General features: G+C 37.3%; 1 protein-coding gene across 20 annotated transcripts in view; it reads right to left on the reverse strand.

The window, feature by feature from the left end:
• PLEKHA5 (pleckstrin homology domain containing A5) overlaps window positions 1-19,350 on the reverse strand; it is a 257,099-nt gene that overhangs the window by 52,268 nt on the left and 185,481 nt on the right. For 6 of the 20 annotated variants that reach the window (XR_012636164.1, XM_074938066.1, XM_074938112.1 and 3 more), the window contains 5 exons: window positions 17,660-18,128; window positions 15,475-15,558; window positions 12,176-12,295; window positions 11,270-11,323; window positions 2,394-2,474 (listed from right to left, as the gene is read on the reverse strand). Coding sequence is in view for 19 of the 20 variants with exons in the window: in XM_074938066.1 (XP_074794167.1) it covers window positions 2,394-2,474; window positions 11,270-11,323; window positions 12,176-12,295; window positions 15,475-15,558; window positions 17,660-18,128 (808 nt within the window). In the remaining variant the exon portion in view is untranslated. Of the gene's footprint in view, window positions 1-2,389; window positions 2,524-11,269; window positions 11,324-12,175; window positions 12,296-15,474; window positions 15,559-17,659; window positions 18,129-19,350 lie in introns of those variants that run through there. The other 14 variants (XM_074938104.1, XM_074938194.1, XM_074938121.1 and 11 more) reach the window with 6 other exon arrangements.

Below are 19,350 nucleotides of genomic sequence, written 5' to 3' on the forward strand. Positions count from 1 at the left end.
CACTTCAGCGTCGGGTCCTTCACTGACTCCGCGGGGGGGGTGTCCTTCAGTGACACCGAAGACCAGAGTGAGTGAAGGACCTGCCGCCCAAGACCCAGAGCGCTCCCTGACCCGCCGCCCAAAACCCACTCACACATCAGAAGGGAAGAGACTTTTAAATGACCTGGCCAGAGGTTCACGTCACAAGAAGAGAGAACACCGCAGGCCCGGTGCAGCTGACGGCAGTTGATGTTAAATGACAAGAGAGCTGCTTTGCCAAGCCACAAGGGGCATGCCTGCAGCGAGAGCACTTTTTTACAGTCTATAATAGCCACTGAAATGTTTCTATTTTTTACAGTCTTATCAGTAATACACAACAGGCAGAAACTTTTAGAGAAGCACTTCACCTCCACACAACAGGGAATATTGTAAAATAACATTTTGCATTCATTTAACACAGAAAATCTCAAAATTATATGAACTACTTTGCCCATCACTGTCAGTGCACAGTGCAGCAGCTGCTTAATAATGTACAGCAAATCTACTAGATGGTTTAAGGCAAGATGTGAAGAACACACTCATTCAATTGGAATTACAGAAGGAACTGAGGTAGCTTACACTACCTCTTGGAGTCTGCTACAGGATATTTAGTGACCAAATGGCCAACAGCCTGTTTTTATGTTGCATCCAGTGGAAACACCTCCAGTGACAGTTCGTCCCAGGGCCCTGATTTAAGAGGAAGAGTGCCATCTACTGCATTGCCACCATCACTTCCCACAGACTTGTTAGTTTTCCTTGAAGACTTCCTATCCAAGTACTGACATAGCCCATTCCTGCTAATATTGAAATATATAGTGAAATCACATTGTATGAGTGCAGAGAATGACCAGCATTTTAAATACTCCTGAAGCACAATTTATTGCTGGCTGTTAGTGTAAGCTACATGTATAGTTGGGGCAAATATTTCTCTGTGTGTGCAGTTACAGTGGTGTTACACAACTGCCACTGCATTCAATGAGAAATGTGTAATGTCCAGTATGTAATGCTGAAAATATCACTCTAACTATCTGTGAATTAAGTCTTGTGCACAATATGTATATCTACAAAGAAGAATTTAGCAAGAAGAGATTTCAAAAATTACAGAAACATAGTCCATCTAGTTCAGTATCGCATCTTAGAGAACGGGCAATATCTGCTGAATCACAGCAAGGTATAAAACCATGAAAACGAACATTATGTAAGATGTCCATAGGGGAAGTTTTTTCCTAACTTAAGGAAACTATTGGAGGGTTTATTTATATTCTACACTGTGATATACCAATATAAAGGACAAAAATTGCATGGGAGCCTTATTACAGTGGCATATCAAAAAATTTTATCACCATCAATGAGAGTTCTTCATAGCAGATTTTGTCTTACTCCCTTCTAGCCATGCACCTTTGTTTAACACTCTTTCCATTTTGGAGTGATTCCTGAACTTGGGGGAACAGGTCAAATATTTATTCTGTTTGGCAGCCACAGATTTTCATAGCTCAATTATCTACAAAATACAGCAATCGCTTAAATAAGAATGCTTAGGCTTCTTTAAAACTTTGATGTTTGAAATACAGTATTTTGTGCAGCAAAACTCATGTGTCTAAGAAACTGCTGCGCTTACAGATTTGTATTGGCCATGCTTGTAAGTTAGATTCATAGATATTAAGGTCAGAAGGGACCATTATGATCATCTAGTCTGAAGTTAATGCAGGTCTCAACCCAAAGAAATATTTCCATTCAGCACATTTTCCCCCTCTTTATGTCTCACCAGAGTTGCAGCCATGACTATATAGTCTAGAAACGTGTACTCTGGTAGGTTGGTTCTCACTTTATTAATAAAACATTGCCCCTTGGATCTACAGTCTCCAGATCAAGTTATTTTGATCTGTTTTTCTCCAAGGCTAAAAACTAACTAGCTGCAAACAAACCAACCAACCAAAAATCTATAAGTCCATCTCCTAAAATGAAGAAAGTTGCCAGATATGACCAGGTAAACACCAATGGCATGCTTTTGTGTTGAACAAAAAGAAGCACCTTTGAAAGCTAACTGTGCATAGGACCACGTTAAGACAAATGTTGGAAGCTTGTTGGAAATTTTATGAGTTTACTGGACACCTGCATACGATACCAAATGATCAAACATTCTAGACAGAAGTTATCCAAAGGGTACACTTAATATACTCAACAACAAAAGCGTTCAGCAAAAGCCATGCTAACAATATCGCAGCATTTTATAAAGCATGAATGATTTGTGGTTTTTCAAAACAAATAAGAGAAACACTGATGTTATGAGTAAATCTGAAGAACAACCAAAAACTGTCACTGAGGAAAATTTTCGCAGATGATAAAGCAATTTCATTCACTGTCCAAGACCTTACTTGCTGGTACAGTTGTGGTCTTAGCGCCGAGTTCTCAATCATAGTGTGAACCATGGTGATTAAAGGTTCATTCTCTTTCATCTATTTCAAATCAGGAGGAGCATACAGCAAACATCAGTTTACACCATAGCTAGATTTGAAAGACGACACTGTAAATATAGCCTCTACTTCAATATTTTTTCTAATAATGCAGCATTTTACATTTTAACCTATGCCTTTACAGATTCCAACATTTAGAAAAAGTAAACATTTGCAAAACATAAGTGATAGATATCAAACTCATGTTTCCCATACACACAAGATTTTACTATATTAATATTTCATAAAAGCTGCATCATTTCCACTGTGGTTCATGTCACTAGTAAGTCTAATTACTTCAGATGTTTTACCAATAAACTCAAGTTACAATAGGTAAAACATCAGGAACAACTGGACAAAATACTGAGTAGCCAAACCACGATACTACTTAGCAATAAGCCAGCTAGATTTGAAGTCATTTAAAACACAAATACAGTAATTTAAATATGCAGTAAGCAACATCCAAATTCTTATCTGAGAACCATCTTATAAAATAGTCCCCCAGACATTAACATGTAGATTACATCTTCAGTATGTTACGAGTTATTTGAGCCCTTCTGGAACTGAATACTAAGATCAAGTTTACAATGATCTACACCAGTACTTCACAATCTACAATGTAACAATGGTAGCAATGCAGCAATTTTTATATACAAAGGTACTCAATTATATTAGTTATTGCATTTACCCATATATGGCAATGAAACCATCTGTTGCACATTTCAAGCTAGGTTAGACATATGTGCTGCCCTATTTGCAGAACAAATCATTTATGTTTACTGCCACAAGTGCAATTGTCCAAAACAAGTTCTTTGATCATTTATGAAAAAAAATTATAGAATTAGGCCTTCAAAAAAACCCAAGCAATGCATAGAGCAAATGGTCTTCCTACGCTAGCATGCTGATCAGAATTCTTACAATCTTATAAGATTTTTGAATATTGTGTTAGGTAGAGCTGGTTAAGACATATTTTTGTTCCTGTCAAAAATCAATATAAAGTAAAAAAGTTTGTCAAAAATTTTCTTCAGAAGTTTTTAAACTTTTGTTGAAAAACCAAAACCCATAATTTTCAGTCTTAGGAGTGAAAAATTCTGTTTTTTCCAACAAAAAGTCAAAAAATATCTAAAATGGATATTTACTTTAGAAACGTCCAGTTTGATATGCCATTTTTTGTAGAAAGACCCTCTGAATCAAAAATTTCAACCAGCTCTTGCGCTACATCAATTTTACATCCAGCTATAGAGGATGTATGTCTCTCATCTCTCTTACCATGTAACTGTATACACAGTGGATTTTCATACAGACTAACTATTGCCTCACCAATTTGATGTGATAGACAAGCTACTGCTCTGCTGCCCATTGAAAGGCACATTTTCCAACCCAAGTGACAACAATTTCCCCATAAACAGAAAACTCCAATCTGTGTGTGGTTTCAGGTGGACCCCAACATTCTGTATCAGTGGTACCTCACTAATTTGCACTGGCTAAGGACCCCATAATTTGTACCAAAACAACTGTTTTCCCCCCATTCTTAGTGAAGTTTTAATTACATTTAAAAAGCAAATATACTTCTAGTATACTATGAAGAATCAAATTTGAATTACAAATAGTAGTAAGATACAATTACTAAATGAAGTATATTGTGATACGTTCTTTGCTTTATTGTGCATTCATTTATTCACTCATCTACAACATTAATTCACAATGGGTTACCAGGCATTAGTGGGAAATACTGAGGTTCTAGTACATGTGAGGAATATATTTCATACTGTGCCTCTAATGAGACAGTTGTCTTAATTTACAGGATAACATATCCCTATTACAGTCAAAAGTAGAGTTTGAGAGGCAAAAGCAGGCCCATCTTGGATTAGAGTAAAATTTTCCTCACTTTTTTACATTTAGTCCATTTTTACTCCAATCCCACAAGGTAAAGATCCTTATGCCACAGGGAACATTTGAAAGTATTTATTTTCAGTACCATTTTTCTAGCAAGATTTCTTTCCCCTATTCCTACAGTATATTGCTGACAAACCTAAAGAGTAGCAGAATAAGGTAATAGTCACATATGAAATACTTAAGTGTTCACTAAGTTTAAAAGTCTCAAAGGCTCTGTTTTTGTCCTACTTTGCAACAACAGTTACTTGATGCTTTAGCTTCTTTACACAAGTTCGTCTCAGCTGATAACTACCTGTCAGCGGGTCAGTAGCACTCTACACTAAGAGGGCAATTTTTGAGTCATGTGACCAAATCTTAAACTGGCCTGTGTTGAAGGAAAACTGTCTCTACAACAGTGAGGTTCCCCATAATATACAGTAAATAGGAAACTACTAAAAACCAGAGCTAGTCAAAACACATTTTCCCTCTTTTATAGAAAACAATTCTTGTATAATTTTTCCACAGATAAATTTAAATTTTTTGGCTAAATTTGAAAACAAACATTTCTATTAGGAAGGGCCTTTTTGGAGTTGTCGTCTGAGCAGGGAGCTGAGCCTATGGAAGAGAGTGGGAACATGAAGTATCTGAACTACATCTTTCATGATGTACAATGGTCTCCCCTCTTCCTGGAGGGAGGTGGTGTATTATGGCAGCCCCCGTCCATGATAATACTAAACAAAACTACCCATGCTGTACGCCAATCAAGAGCTCTTCTAGAAAAAACTAAAGTGTGACAGAACTAATTTAAACCCAATATATAACAAACTGCTGACAACCTGAACAAAATAATTTTAACTAGAGAGAGCGAAAACACCGTCAACCAAACAGGCTGTTTCGAAGCTGAACCATTTCACCGAGACTTATCAATTACTACCAAGTTTTCATCAGGAAGATTTCTAAGGTCCAGGGCTCTTTGGAACTTCTGACCAGAGAGAGAGAGAGAGACCGAACTGAATTGAAAGACTGATCTTTTAATCCAAAAACGAACGTTTTAAACACAATTCTGTTTTGTGGAGACATTTGAAAGGTTTTGGTTTTGTTCTAACACAGAACAAAAACAAATCCTGAAAATTTGGAACGTATTGTGAAATTGAGTTGTCATCCTCCAGGCAGCTCTAATTTTAATACTACAGTAAAAGCTTTTTTATCCAGCATATTGGGGGATTGGGGGAAGCCGGTAAGTCAAAAATTCCGGTTAACTAAGAGGGAGTGAGTTTGGGTGAGGGAGGTGCCTCAGGACTGGGGGTTAGGGTGCAAGAGGGTGTGTGGGGCACAGGCTCTGGGAGAGATTTTGGGTGTGGGAGGGGGTTCAGGGCAGGGAGTTGGGGCACAGGAGGGGTTTTGGGACGTCGGATCCAGGCGGCACTCACCTCGGGCGGCTCCCCGCAAGCAGCGATATGTCTCTGCTGCTCCTAGGCAAAGGCATGTCCAGGCGGCTCTGCGTGCTGCCTCCGTCCCCACAGCTCCCATTGGCTGCGGTCCCTGGCCAATGGAAGCTGCAGCGCTAGTGCTTGGGGCAGGGCAGGGGAAGTGCATGGCGCCCCGGTGGCCATTCCTCCGCCTAGGAGTGGAAGGGACATGTCGCCACTTGCAGGGAGCCACTCAAGGTGAGCGCCGCCCAGATCCAGCATCCCGAAATGCCCATTTCTAGAGGTTTCTAGATGGTAAAGTGCCAGATAACACAACTTTTTACTGTATCTTGGGGGACCTCCTACCCCATTTTTACCTATGGAGGTTAACAGCACTCCATAATTTTGACTGGAAAGGTCACTGCTCAACAGCAATCTCAGTCCCTAAAGAAGCTGGAGGGTCAACAACTGGGAAATAATCCTCTATATAAAACACTGCAAAGTGCTGACCAAAAGGCCATTCCAGCAGAAACCAAATGATTTTTATATCCCTATGAAAATGATATTAACTGACAGACCGTTAAATGTTCATTATTTGTCAAGAGGTGATATAATATATATTCAATTTCACTCTATCATTTTTATAAATAATATTAACCCACAGATATGCAGTACAATTATTTGCAGAAGTGGTAGAGCAAAATGGAGCCTAAACTGAGTAAGACAGCAACTTAGCCACAGTACTAACATAAAAACAGATTCAAATTGTATTATGAGTGCTATGAAAACAAAATTTTACAGAACAGCTGCACCATAACAGTAGTAATAGTGCATTTATATAGTTCGTTTTATCTGGGGGATACAAAGTTCTTTACAAACTTAAATTTAAGTTGTGACACGTGCCCAAAAAGGGTTAAGCAACTTGTAGGCTAATTGACCCAGATTCAGCCTTTAGAGACATGTTAGGAAAGTATGTAGATATAATTAGGGCCATTCCATGTTAGAGAGTCTAGCGCTTTAAAATGTAAACTTGTATTGTTAAAGAATTGGAAGAAGATAGTGATTGTAGTAGCCTATGTTTACCTATGTCTTGTTAGAGGTTAACGATGTAACCAAACGGTTCCTGTCTAGGGCTGTACTCAATTAATTCAGAGATCCAAATGAAACAACATTTAGACAGAACTTGGGTCATTGTCGATACGTCTTTTTAAAGTTTGTGGTAAACGGTCTATAAACTGCTTAATGGATAATTACCTTATGTTAACCCATATAGTTAATTACTGGTGAAGGTTAGGAAACAGAAGGTTACGTCAAAAGCCTATTGTTCACCCAAGGACTGCATGCTGCCCAGGAACTGTATAAAGGACTCTTGGGACCTGATCCGTTCATATCAAATCTGCTCACGTTTTACCAGGGGAAGCACCGAGCCACAAGATTGAGGTCTCCAAATTCATTTGAATAACCCTGGTATTGGACAAAACCTATGGACTAATTCTAAGCACTCTTTGCAACTCAAAAGCACACCATCTCTACTATGAAACTGATCTCAGAACTGTCTTCATGTCTGTATGTATGCTGATATTTTAACCAACACATTCTCTTTTCTTTAATTAATTTTAGTTTAGTTAATAAGAATTGGTGGAAGCGTGTATTTGGATATGATCTAAAGTATTCATTAACTTGGGAGGTAATGTGTGCACAACTTTTTATATGATGAACAAGATTTTCAGTAATCCGCATCATATTTGACACTGCTGTCTGGGTGCCACAGGCTGGGTTGATTTAAGGGAATTGTGTTTTGGCTTCTGTGTAACCAGTAAAGTATTGTAAAAGCTGTTTTGGTGCTGGCTGAGTGAATCTAAGTGTTGGAATAACCACCAGTTCTGGGGGTTGTCTGCCCCATTCTTTGGGGGTATGCCCTAACTGAGCAACCTCAGCGTGACCCCCTCCCCCGGGACCCCAGTCACAAAAGTATTACACATAAGCCAGCTAAAGTACAAAATGGTTTAATGAAATGCCTGATGCCACAAAGCAAGTCAGTAGCAGAACTCTGAATAGAATTCAAGAATCCTATCTTAGATACGCCTGCTGTTTCCTGTAATTCACTAACCCATCCCCCAAAACTGATGACTTTCTTTGCTATGCTTTTTTTATACTTGGTGTGGTATATGAAAGTTTCTCAGAGTGAGAAACAATGAACAATTTCTACCTAAATGAGAGAGACATTAAAGCAGCTGAATCCATTTAATAGTTAGCATTTAAAATTTGTGAGTATATTATACTCCGATGCCATAACATTAAAGAATACAGAGCAACATTATAAGCCTAACTAAAATCTGCTGAACATCCAAGAAAACTCTCAGTGGAGAAATTCCTACTCTCAGAGAAGGAAGAAGACAGAAGACTTCATGCAGGCCAACAGGTATGTCACTATGCCAATCTAATTAATCTGGGAGGTGCTCATATACTCTGGTGATGAGACCCAGCACCAAACCCTAAAATACATAGCTCAATCTCACTGGAAAGTGTAGCTGGTAATTACAGGAGATTTTCATCATCAATAACAAAATTACAATTAAGTTCTAAGACCGGTTTATGGAATTGCCCTCTGATAATGGGTGCAGGTTCTAACAAAACATCCATTTATAGGTGTAATAAAACATTTAAGTGTTGTGGACACAGTCTATTTGAAATTTTGATGTTTCCATTTGTGGTTACTATTACTACTCACTGTGAGCATGGTCAGGAAAAAAAGGGCAATAAAGAGGCCACTGGAAATGGATTTAGTAGTACACTTAGATAACTAATCCTTTGGATTCATATAATAAAATGATTACATTTATACTGCTTCCCTCGTAAAAGAGCATCCACTGGGCAAGCAAATATGATCCTATGATCACTGTTGGTGTCCCAAATGGGCACTTGCAAAAAAGACAGCAAACATGTCTGGCTCCTCTGATGTTTCCTGAATACCGCAGCCACAAGAGTGGTTCAACCCCTCTTAAAAGACGTGGTGTTTGATTGGTGATCTGAACTGCTGGCCATGAGACTTCAAGGAAATCTATTATCTAGAGACAATTTTGTGCTGCACTGTTCTTATGTACCTAAAACTACAGCAAATAAAAATCCAAAACTATAATGTAACAAATCATAAGTATCTCCAAGGAAAACAGCAGTATAAAGAACTGCCCTCTAGTAAAAAAAAAAAAAAAAAAAAAAAAGAAAAGTTCCTATGATTTCTTGGGCTTTGTGAAATTAATCACAATCACAGGCAATATTTCATTGTGAGAGCTCAGCAATCACCATAGGTTACTTTATACATAAGGTTTTGCCCATAGTACTGAGAAGAGTGGAGTTCTGCAATCTAGCCTTGGTTAGGAGGCAGTAGGTAATATGTACAGTTCTGAGTTCCTCACAATCCAAAAGGTGGGTGACCAAGATAAAAGGACTGGAGTGCAGCTACACGAACCATGAAGAGAGGTTTAGGGAATTTTCTAGAGAGAAATTACAGACTAGTCAAAAAAGGAAATGTGTAATTTATATATAAAGTTGAAATGCAGCAACCCAAGAGGGTAAAAGGATTATTCAAGGTGATTAAAGATGCTGTAAAGACGACGCATTGGCCTGAAATGAGACTAGGAAAAATTTAGGCTATACAGTAGGATTTTTTTCTCCTAAAAATAAGGTCAATTTGATAATGGACTAATTTGCTAAGGGAATAGTTGAAACACCAGCTCCAGAGGTGTTCAAGAAGATTACAATCTCTTACGGAATTTATTTAGTATATGGGACAATCCTGTTCTAGTGCAAAGGGAGAGGGGACAAGAATGGCACAGATGACCCAGAACATTTATTCCAACCCTATGCCCTATGGTTTTATGACTGGGAATCCCATTTTATACTAACTGCCTCTTTCTTACTGTATGTGAAGTTTAGCCATTTCCTTGATCTACTGCAGAGACTTGGTTTATTTTTTTAAATGCCAGCATTAAATGAATTTATAAGAAACTCAACAAGTGTGGAAGTAAGTACTTCTGTAATCCTCAGCTTTATAAGATATAATTACATTTGTTCTGGAATTCTAATAATCAGTATTTACCTGACGTACTATGCAAGTAAAGAACTGCTTTACTATCCTCAAACAGTAAATACCATTTCCTTTATTTAAATCAGAATATCACACTGACAGATCACTGAACAAACCCTGTAACCAACCAATAATATTAAAAAATGGAACGTAAGTAGTAGTTTAACTTCTTGTATAAGCAATAACAAAATCAAAGCTGGAAATGTTTGAGCTGGATGAAATGTACTTTGGTCTAACACAACTAACAACAGAGGTTCTGACTGTCCACCGCCTTACACCTTGGGTAGTCATTTACCAACATACATCAATGCAAACTGAGTGCAAGATGAGTGTAAATCACGAGCAAATCAGAATGGTAGCATTTCATCTTGAATGCAACCTTGCACTCAATTTGCATTCATAAGTGATCACCCAAGGTGCAAGGTGATGGAAAAATCAAGCCAGAAGGTGGTGGTGGTGGTGGTTTTTTTAAACACAATTCAATGAAGTCCTGACTACTGCAGCAATGCATAGGATGTCCAGGTGCAAAAACAATCAGGAAATTGTTTGCATTAAGTGTAATGTTTAAGATGCAAAATGCAGCATGCAGTGTTTGAAAATCAGTTTTGAGATTTTCATGTAAGAAAACAATAGTTAAACATCTATTTGCTTATATTTCCTTTCAAGTACTTGTTATGATTTTCTCTGCTATTTCTGTCAAAGGTCTCATCATTCTGTTTAAAAAGCTCTCTTGCAGAACCCATTTGCACATTTCATTTGATCCTGTCTTGAAGACAAAAAGCCCGATTGTTTCTTTTATCAACAGATTTTGTTGTCAAATGCAGCATTATGCTCTCACTCTGAAATCCAGCAGAAGAAAAAACTGAGTTATGAAGGAGTAACATCTTATTCATACATAACTCATGAGCAAACAACTTAGCAAAAAACAAAATTAGGTAAGTTGCCTTATGTTTAAAATGTACTTTCAAGTTTGATCCAATGTGATGTCCCTCTTTAAATTTGTATCTTGAAGAAACATCTCAGTTTTCTTTGTTCTGAACACACTAAAATTATCAGAAATAGCTGTTCTCTATGAAATAGCATGCTTGTCACACTTGTCAGTTTGGAAATTTTTGATGAGTTTGGTTATGATAAAAAGTTGAGGAAAGTTTAGTTAGTTACATTAGAGGAAGCAATGAACAGCAGGAATAAACTGGAACCTGAGAATTAAAACTACATTCTGGTTTAAATTAATGCTCAGGTTCTTATTATTTCATTATATCCAATTTTCAATAACATTTAAGATTTTTTGTGATATGTAAATAAGGTAATATATAAAATACCCAACTCCAGTTCATAGAAAACATCTTTAAATATCTAGCATCTTTAAATTTGGCAATAGCACGAACACACACTGAGACGAACAAAGAAAAAGCTGCTAATCCCACCTGATGATTCAAATATATGGCATTCCTTTGAAGGTGATGTGAAAGAATCTCATTCTAGCAGGCAGCAGTCAAGAAGATAAAGGAAAGGGACAGAAGGTGCAGAACATATAAAAAAGTCAGTTTGGAAAGAGTTAAACTAGCCAGTGATCTTTCAATTTAATTAAAAACAAACGTTACATTTGTATACAAACTGCTTTGAACTCAAGAGAAAATGGATAATTAAAATTTTCTACAAATCTCACTATGAACTACTACAGTAAATTTTTAAAAAGCTTAGCATATTAAATTAGACAAGGAAGCAGGAAGATACCACAAAGGTATACCTTTGTTTGATGAGGTATTAACTTGTAATTTCCTTTCTTTATTCATGTGAATTTAGTAAAAATTTTCTTAATACACACAGAAAACCAGTACGTGCATGTGGATTTTCTATACATGACTACATAGCAACTATAAACCCTTTGATAAGTTTATAAGCTTTAATGAATGTCCTAGTTTTGAACAAATTATAGAAAACAAATCACACCTGAGATGAGGCAAATAATCAAAATAAATTCACTTTATCATCTACCATAATACATTTGTTTATGGCAACTATTACTTATTTTAGTATATTTCACCTGATCAATGTACAGAGCCTGTAATTTTGCTTCCAGTTTTGTGGAAACAATACATTTGGAAGTGTTCCTACCCCTATTTTGATTCAGTAATGTACTCTCAAGCTTTGCATTAAGAACTCAAAGGGTTAATAGCTGAACATCACATATGCAAGGCAACAATGGTATTCTAATTTACATCCATGGCTAACCAGAGACCTTTGCACTAATGGCATAAAGCAAACTTTGATTAATGAATGGCTCAGAGCTAGTGAGGATGGTACATAGCACACATTACTTCATAGCTGACCTTTGGGCTGTTGGCCTCAAGTTTTAGTTGCATGAGCTGTGCTAGTGTGTGTTCCCGGATACTACTCAGTTCAGCTTGCTGCCGTCTCAGCTTTATTAGCAGCAGCGTGAGCTCCTCTGGCTGAAGGAGTGCAGTGTGAGAAGCCAAAGAGTGGAGAATAGGTTAACTGGTGTCCTGAACAACACTTAATTAAACTAAAGGCATCTTCTCACAGTTAACTGTTAATATGCCAAACACGTGTTAAATTCCTTTAACTTATATATAAATCATAGAACTTATATAATATTTTCCCCAAACAGCTTCCCTAGAACTTAGAACAAAAGGTCAACATAGAATTCAAAGCACTTGAACCTCAAATGGTAGAAATTGGAATTTTGTGTACAAGGGGCACAAAGGTTAGGAGCTTGCAGGAGAAAAAAAAAATCCATGTGGTTACTACAACAGTGGAGGCTACAAGTGTCATCCATATCAATGTAAGAGAGGAAGAAGATAGAATCCAAGGTCAGAAGGGACCAGGCATCATTATCTAGTCTGACCTCCTGAACTTTGCAGACCACAGGACCTCACCCACTCACTCCTGTTATAGACCCCTAACCTCTGGCTGAGTTATTGAAGTTCTCAACCATGTTTTAAAGACATTAAGTTACAGAGAATCCACCATTTACACTAGTTTAAACCTGCAAGTGACCAGTGACCCATGTCCCATGCTGCAGAGGAAGGCAAACCCCCCCCCTGGTCTCTGCTAATCTGACACAGGGGAAAATTCCTTCCCGACCCCAAATATGGTGAACAACTAGAACCTGAGCATGTGGGCAAGACCCACTAGCCAGATATTCCAACCCCCAGGAAAATATTGTCTATACAATAGCAAAAGAAGTGGGGAGGAAATATTAAAGTTTACACCCTTTACTGAATCAAACTATTTTAAAAGAAACATTGTCAAGGTTGGTAGGCTCAGAATGTGACCTACTTTCTCTTTTATCTGTTTTAAAAGTCCTTGGTAATCCTCTGCATGCGTTTTTTTTTTTCCCTAGGACATATTTCAAAGCCCTTTTGTTTTACTAAATAATGAGACTAACCAAAGACCAACAAAACAAGCATATGGCATAGAAGAAAGTGTCAGAAGCATGAAAGAGAATTTGTCTCTCTCCATTCCTCAAGGATTTATAACAAAATTACTAATCTATAAATATACCTTGACACTATACCTTTACAGCCACCAGCAATTTATAGGTTAGGCTTTCACTAAACATTTAAAAATAGTGATTATTTGGAAAGAATAGTCATGTGCAACTACTATGTGCATAATTTCAAACAGCCTTATTTTTAGGAACATCTCTCCCTGTGCAATTTTCTGAGGATCCTCTCTTTTCTTATTAGCAATACTGGCAAAAAAGCCACAGACCTTTGTTTTGTAAACAGCTCACCTGCTCCTGTTGCTTACTCCCCACCTAAAGTAAGTCTTATAATGAGAGGTCACTTATTTACACAGCAATTGACTTTGTTGTCACAGTTATTGAATTCAAGTAGGAAAAAAACCACACAGGAATACAGTAGATTAACTTTTACTCTGTTTTCATAAAATTTCCAAATCAAGAAGTGGGGAGGAAAAATATAGAAAATGTAGAATGAGGTTATATTATTGAAAATTACTATCCATTTCCTGAAACACAGAACAAGAGTCAGAGAACAAGCTCATGTGTGTGTTTCGTGATCAAAACACACCTCAGTACAACTGTGGGCATATACTGCAGAAGTCCACTAGAGGGAGCAAATAATTTTAGTATAACTTCAGTTGTCAATCCTATCTCGCTTTCACTGGAAAACACAATATAAGAATCAAGTTCCATAATGGTTAATCTTGCACTTTCTAACTGTTCATTTCAGTACCAACTTGAGTATTATTTCCAGAAAATATATAAGGAGGATTTAGGTCACTACAATATATTTGAAGATGTGTTCCCAATGAAATTTTCACGTAAAAAATTAAATTTTAAACAGAACTAATTTCTCTGTATGACCACATTCACAGAAATAAACTGAAGGCAGTAACATCTCTGTAGAGTAAATACATAAGAAATTGATATTTTCAGGGATGAAAACATTTCCTGTGAAAAGTCTTGTATGAACATAACTTAATTTCCAAATTAAAAAGTAAATAAATTATTTTTATGGTATATTAATTAAAATCCTTGGTTTGTGCATACTTGTCTTATCCTAGAGCAGCACAATGCATAATAGATTGCTCCAACTCCCAATATCAGCTATAGCATTGCCAATCCTTGTGACATTACTGTGAGTGCTGTAAATCAGACAGATTCTGGGGGCTCTTGTGATAATACAGGCAGCTCAAGTATTTTTCCAGAGCCACCTACAGTTTTTCCCTTTGGCTGCCCGTGGCTGCTGCCTACAGTACCCGTTGGTTGCCCGTAACAGGCAAAGCCCTGGAACAAGTACAGAAAGAACAACCCTTTGCTTCCCACCCAGCTCAGCAGCCTCACCCCAGCACCACAGTGTAAGAAGAGGAAGTTATTGGTGATCAGAGTCCAAGGAAAGAAAGAAGCAGGTCCAGCAGCCTGCTGGAGTTGGTGTGGAGGGCTGCAAGAAGCAGGGAGGGCTCTGGGCAGTAGGAGGACAATAATGGAGTCAGAGAACAAGTGCAAATGGGAAATGGGACCTGCACTATACATGGGGACATTACATATGGATTTAAAGGTACAAATTTCAACCTGTAATTTTCAAACTTTGGGGATAGGGAAGGGGAGTTCAAACATACTTTACAAATCTTATGAGTTTTAGGCTCTTGGAGTTGACAATACTACACTGACCCATCACCATTAATGGAAAATATCTAATGAAAGAGAAGTCTTAATTCTATTACAAAGACAAATGCTCTATACAGGCGAATAAGAGCACATTATTTTACTGAACACATATATACTGTACCATTCTTAAAAATTCAGAAGAGGCAACTTCTTTGTCAAATGCATGTTGGAAAAATCCTAAAATAGAAAACTTGACACTGTCCTAGATGTTTCCAAAATAAGATACTCAATGTGTAAATGAAAGTTCTTTCCAGAAAGCTAATCATATTTGTTGGCAGAAAATTTTAACTAAAACTCCTGTTCTTGCAAATCCTCAATGTTATCAAACAGAATCAACTTGGTTTGGAAATCTTTGGTAATTGAAGACTGCATTTAATACAAGCTCTACAAACAGAAATGTTGCAGTGTCGCATATTTTATTTTATGGATTGTTCTTAAATAAAAAATGATGTACTAAATAAAAGTGCCACTCACCGTTTTGCCTTGGAGGCTCTGGGGAGTAACAGGCTGTAAAGTCAGACCTGCTGGCATCGACCTTCTGTCAGGCATAAAGACATGCTATGGAAAAACAAGACTGCATATTATAATCCATGGTTGTCTGCCGAAGTCTTTTGTATTGAGGGTTACATAGGAATTTAATATAATTTTTCAAGTCAATTTCATTCTTATGAAACGTGCCAGAGGGTATGTCTACACCGCAAATAAAAACCCATGGCTGGCCTGTTCCAACTGATTTGGGCTTGCAGGGCTCGGGTTGTGGGGCTTTTTCACTTCAGTGTAGACATTTGGGCTCAGGCTGCAGCCCAAGCTCAAAGACACTCCTACATCTCACAGGATCTTAGAGCCTGGGCTTCGGCCCGAGCCCAGAATCCTACGCTGCAATGAAACAGCCCCGCCAGCCGCAGGTGTCTAATTGCAGTAAAGACATACCCAGAATGACAGCATTAGATAATGAAGTCCTCTGTTGGTCTACAAAATATATTCAAAAGCAACTCAAATCCTCTGGCGTGCCTGAATCCATGCCCTGGAAGGATCGCTTCTAAAGTTGAGAAGGTACTTCAGCCTTCATGGCTCTTTCAGTTCATGGCCCTTCCACTTAGACTTCCAGCAAGAATAAGCTGGGACCAAGCATTGTGGTATTTTTTAAACAAACACTTTTTGTTGAGAACTAGACAGATCACTGAATTATTTGATCTACATCATGAAATATTTCAAGGTTTTTGTTCAAATAGCTTTTGATCTCTATGGGGCTGACATGGATTCAATATAGTATTTCAGCACTATCAATCCTAAACCATTCAGTCCCCTAACTGGTACATTTTTTAAAAAGGAATTAGCAATGTGTTAAAGGTTTTATGAATAAACTTAGCTTAATGTTAAAAAGTACAAAATAAATAACCTGAAAACTTAAAATCAGTAGATGACAATGAATGGCACTTTCTAGATTAACTTGGCTAAAAAGAACTGAATATATAATACTAGTAAAATGTATTATACATGTAAACTGAAAACTCATTTTAGACACTGTTATATAAGAAATATATGTCCTGTGTGCACTTGACTATGATGCTCTTTTTCAGGGCTACATAAAACGTTGAGTTAAATTTCTAAAGCAGTAATGGGCAATGGACTTCAAAACAGAAAGAAACTGCTCTTTTGTTGGTTGGAGGTATTTCAATCCCAAAGGGGAAAACACACAAAGCAATTTGAAGATCTTTAAAGTTTTTTAAAGCCTTTCCATGCTTCAATATTGCAGCAAACCGCAACATTTCATAAAGAATCCTGGGTTAGAGTTCAAGGAACAGCTTCAATGTAATCCTTGAGCACTTTACCATAGTGTAGGGCAGGAAAATTGTTAGTTTTACATCCTACTTACAACAGCATGATTTTTTTAAAAGGAGCTCTCAACTGCAGTAACAATGTGCATAGCATAATTTAGTGAGTCTACCAAGGCATGTTGGGGATCTAGTTTTAGGATTCTAGCTTATTCCCTCTATCCTGAACAGGAAAGGGCTAACAGACATACGGAGGGTCCCTGAGGTCATATACATGTGGTTCTGCCATTCCTTAGTGATCTCACTGGATAAATTAACAGTAACTAGAAAGTTAGTCTAACTTGTGGCTGAAGGTCAGAAAAATAAACAGGCAAGGACCGTGAGTGCTCTGAAGAGAAAGCTGAGAAAGATTACTATCATTTCCAAAAATCAGATTGAACCTTGATTAGAATCCCAGAAATTCCAAATGCCCTTTTTCTACAGAAACCTGTTTGCACTCCCTTAAGATACTCTGGAGACTAATGGGAATATTGACTTGCTTTCTGTCTCTCACAGCAATGCAGAGTATGTTATATGATGTTAAATTTAGTGCCATTAAGAGAACACATCTCCATCCTGTAAACGAAAATAACTTCTCCCATCACTTACATAGGCTACACCTGACTTTGTAAAGTAATTTTTCTTTTAAACAAACATTTAACATCAATTATTTTTTCATAAAAACAGTGGCATGTAACTGTGCCTACATTATGATAGATGCACAATAGCAGAACTTTCCAAAGTAACATGGAAAGTCTGGTTCCAGGTAAAAGAACACTTTCTATTTAAAGAAGAAAACTGGAAATAAGTTGGCTTATTAACTATGTATAAGGAAAGTATTTCACCTTAGCATGATGCGTCCTATGTCGGCGGTCAATTGTTACATCTGCTCTTTGCACCGGTGAGGACACTTCTGATCTGTATGTCCGTTGAGGGGAATATCCTTGGTAACCAGCTATGGAACCATGGGAAGGTGATGTGGGAATGGAATGCATCACCTGATCGGAAATATTGATCATGGTTTTTGGACTACTTAAAGTACTATGTCTAGTAAGAGTTGTTTGCTTATTGTAAAATTGACGTTGTTGCCATTCATAGAGTTGCCACATTGTGTCATCCCGCATGGATCTCCGTTTTTCTTCAGCTGTTGTTGGTCCTATGGTCCTGTCATAAACTGATGGTGTCACACTACAAACACTCTCTGGCCTTGTTTTGCTGTTCCTTGGTAAGGTTCTATAGCCTTCTGGGTAACGGGGTGCAACTTGGGGTCGGTGACTTGGCATATTTCTTGGTAGCGTCTGATATGAAATTATGCTGAAACAAGAGAGTTTTCCATTAATAGTGAAGGATACTGCTATAATGGGAATACAAAGTTATCTAATTTCTTTTCCACGCTTCTTAGATATAATACTTTATAATCTGTTCAGATACTATAGGCATCACATTTTAAAAGATCTATGCTCTTCATCTTATGAAGGAAACAGTAAAGGCTACTGAAAAATCAAGCATGCCAAATGAATATATTACATATGATGCAACTGGATCTCTTCACTGACTGGATTAATTATTCAACCCAATATTTCATACAAATCCAATCTTTACATCAGTTTACTTAGTACCCATTTCTGGGTCAGCTCCTCAGAGGTGCACCTACAACTCCTATAAACTTTAACAGATGTTTCAGATACTTGGGATACATAACCCTATGATCTTTTATTTTGTTTTTATTTCAGCTCAAACCTGCAAGGTGAATAGTTTAGTTTCAAGCTTTTAAAACTTAAAATTAAGCCTTATATTGTTTGTTCCAATACAAATTAATCAACAGGCAAAAACTGACTGTCTATAAAAGCGGATAATTGCAAAATGATATCAAAACCATTTATTTATTATGGCTAGAATAAGGCAGAAAAAATGGTAATAATTATCTAATGCAATTATATTCTGCAATCTTAGATAAACCATTCACGTAAATCAGCCCAATCAGAACAAACAGCAAATTATTTCTTTGTATTACAAGACAACATAATTTTAATGCTATTTTTTACTTTTTAATTTGTGTGTGAATTTAAAAAACTCTTCTTTAATTAGATACCAGATTAACAGTTCTGAAAACTGAAGTCCTTCAGTGACAGATCGGGCAATGCAATGTTTTCCCTAATGAACCATCAATACGCCTCAACTGTGACTGGAGTGAAGTGAGAAGTTAGTCTTGGACCAAGGAGTCTGACCTGTCATGATGTTTTCGATTTAATGCCATTTGTAATGGCGATTTTTGGATGTTGACACTTTTCTAGTGAGAAGGAGAATAACGCATAACTCATTTCACTCAGGACATGGAACAGGCATGAACTGATATCTTCCAGTCACACGTAAAGTAGGCTAAATTCAGACTGACAGCGTAGAGGTGAAAGGCACTAAACATCTTATTATCAGAGCCTTTTAACTGTTTGAATCACTAACCGTGGTCCTGGAACTGAAAATTAGTGGGTTACGGCAAAGGGCACATTAAAAACAGCGTTAAGACCTAAGCATAATT

The sequence above is a fragment of the Natator depressus genome, chromosome 1 (genome assembly GCF_965152275.1).
Source record: "Natator depressus isolate rNatDep1 chromosome 1, rNatDep2.hap1, whole genome shotgun sequence".
Classification (NCBI taxonomy): Eukaryota; Metazoa; Chordata; order Testudines; family Cheloniidae; genus Natator; species Natator depressus.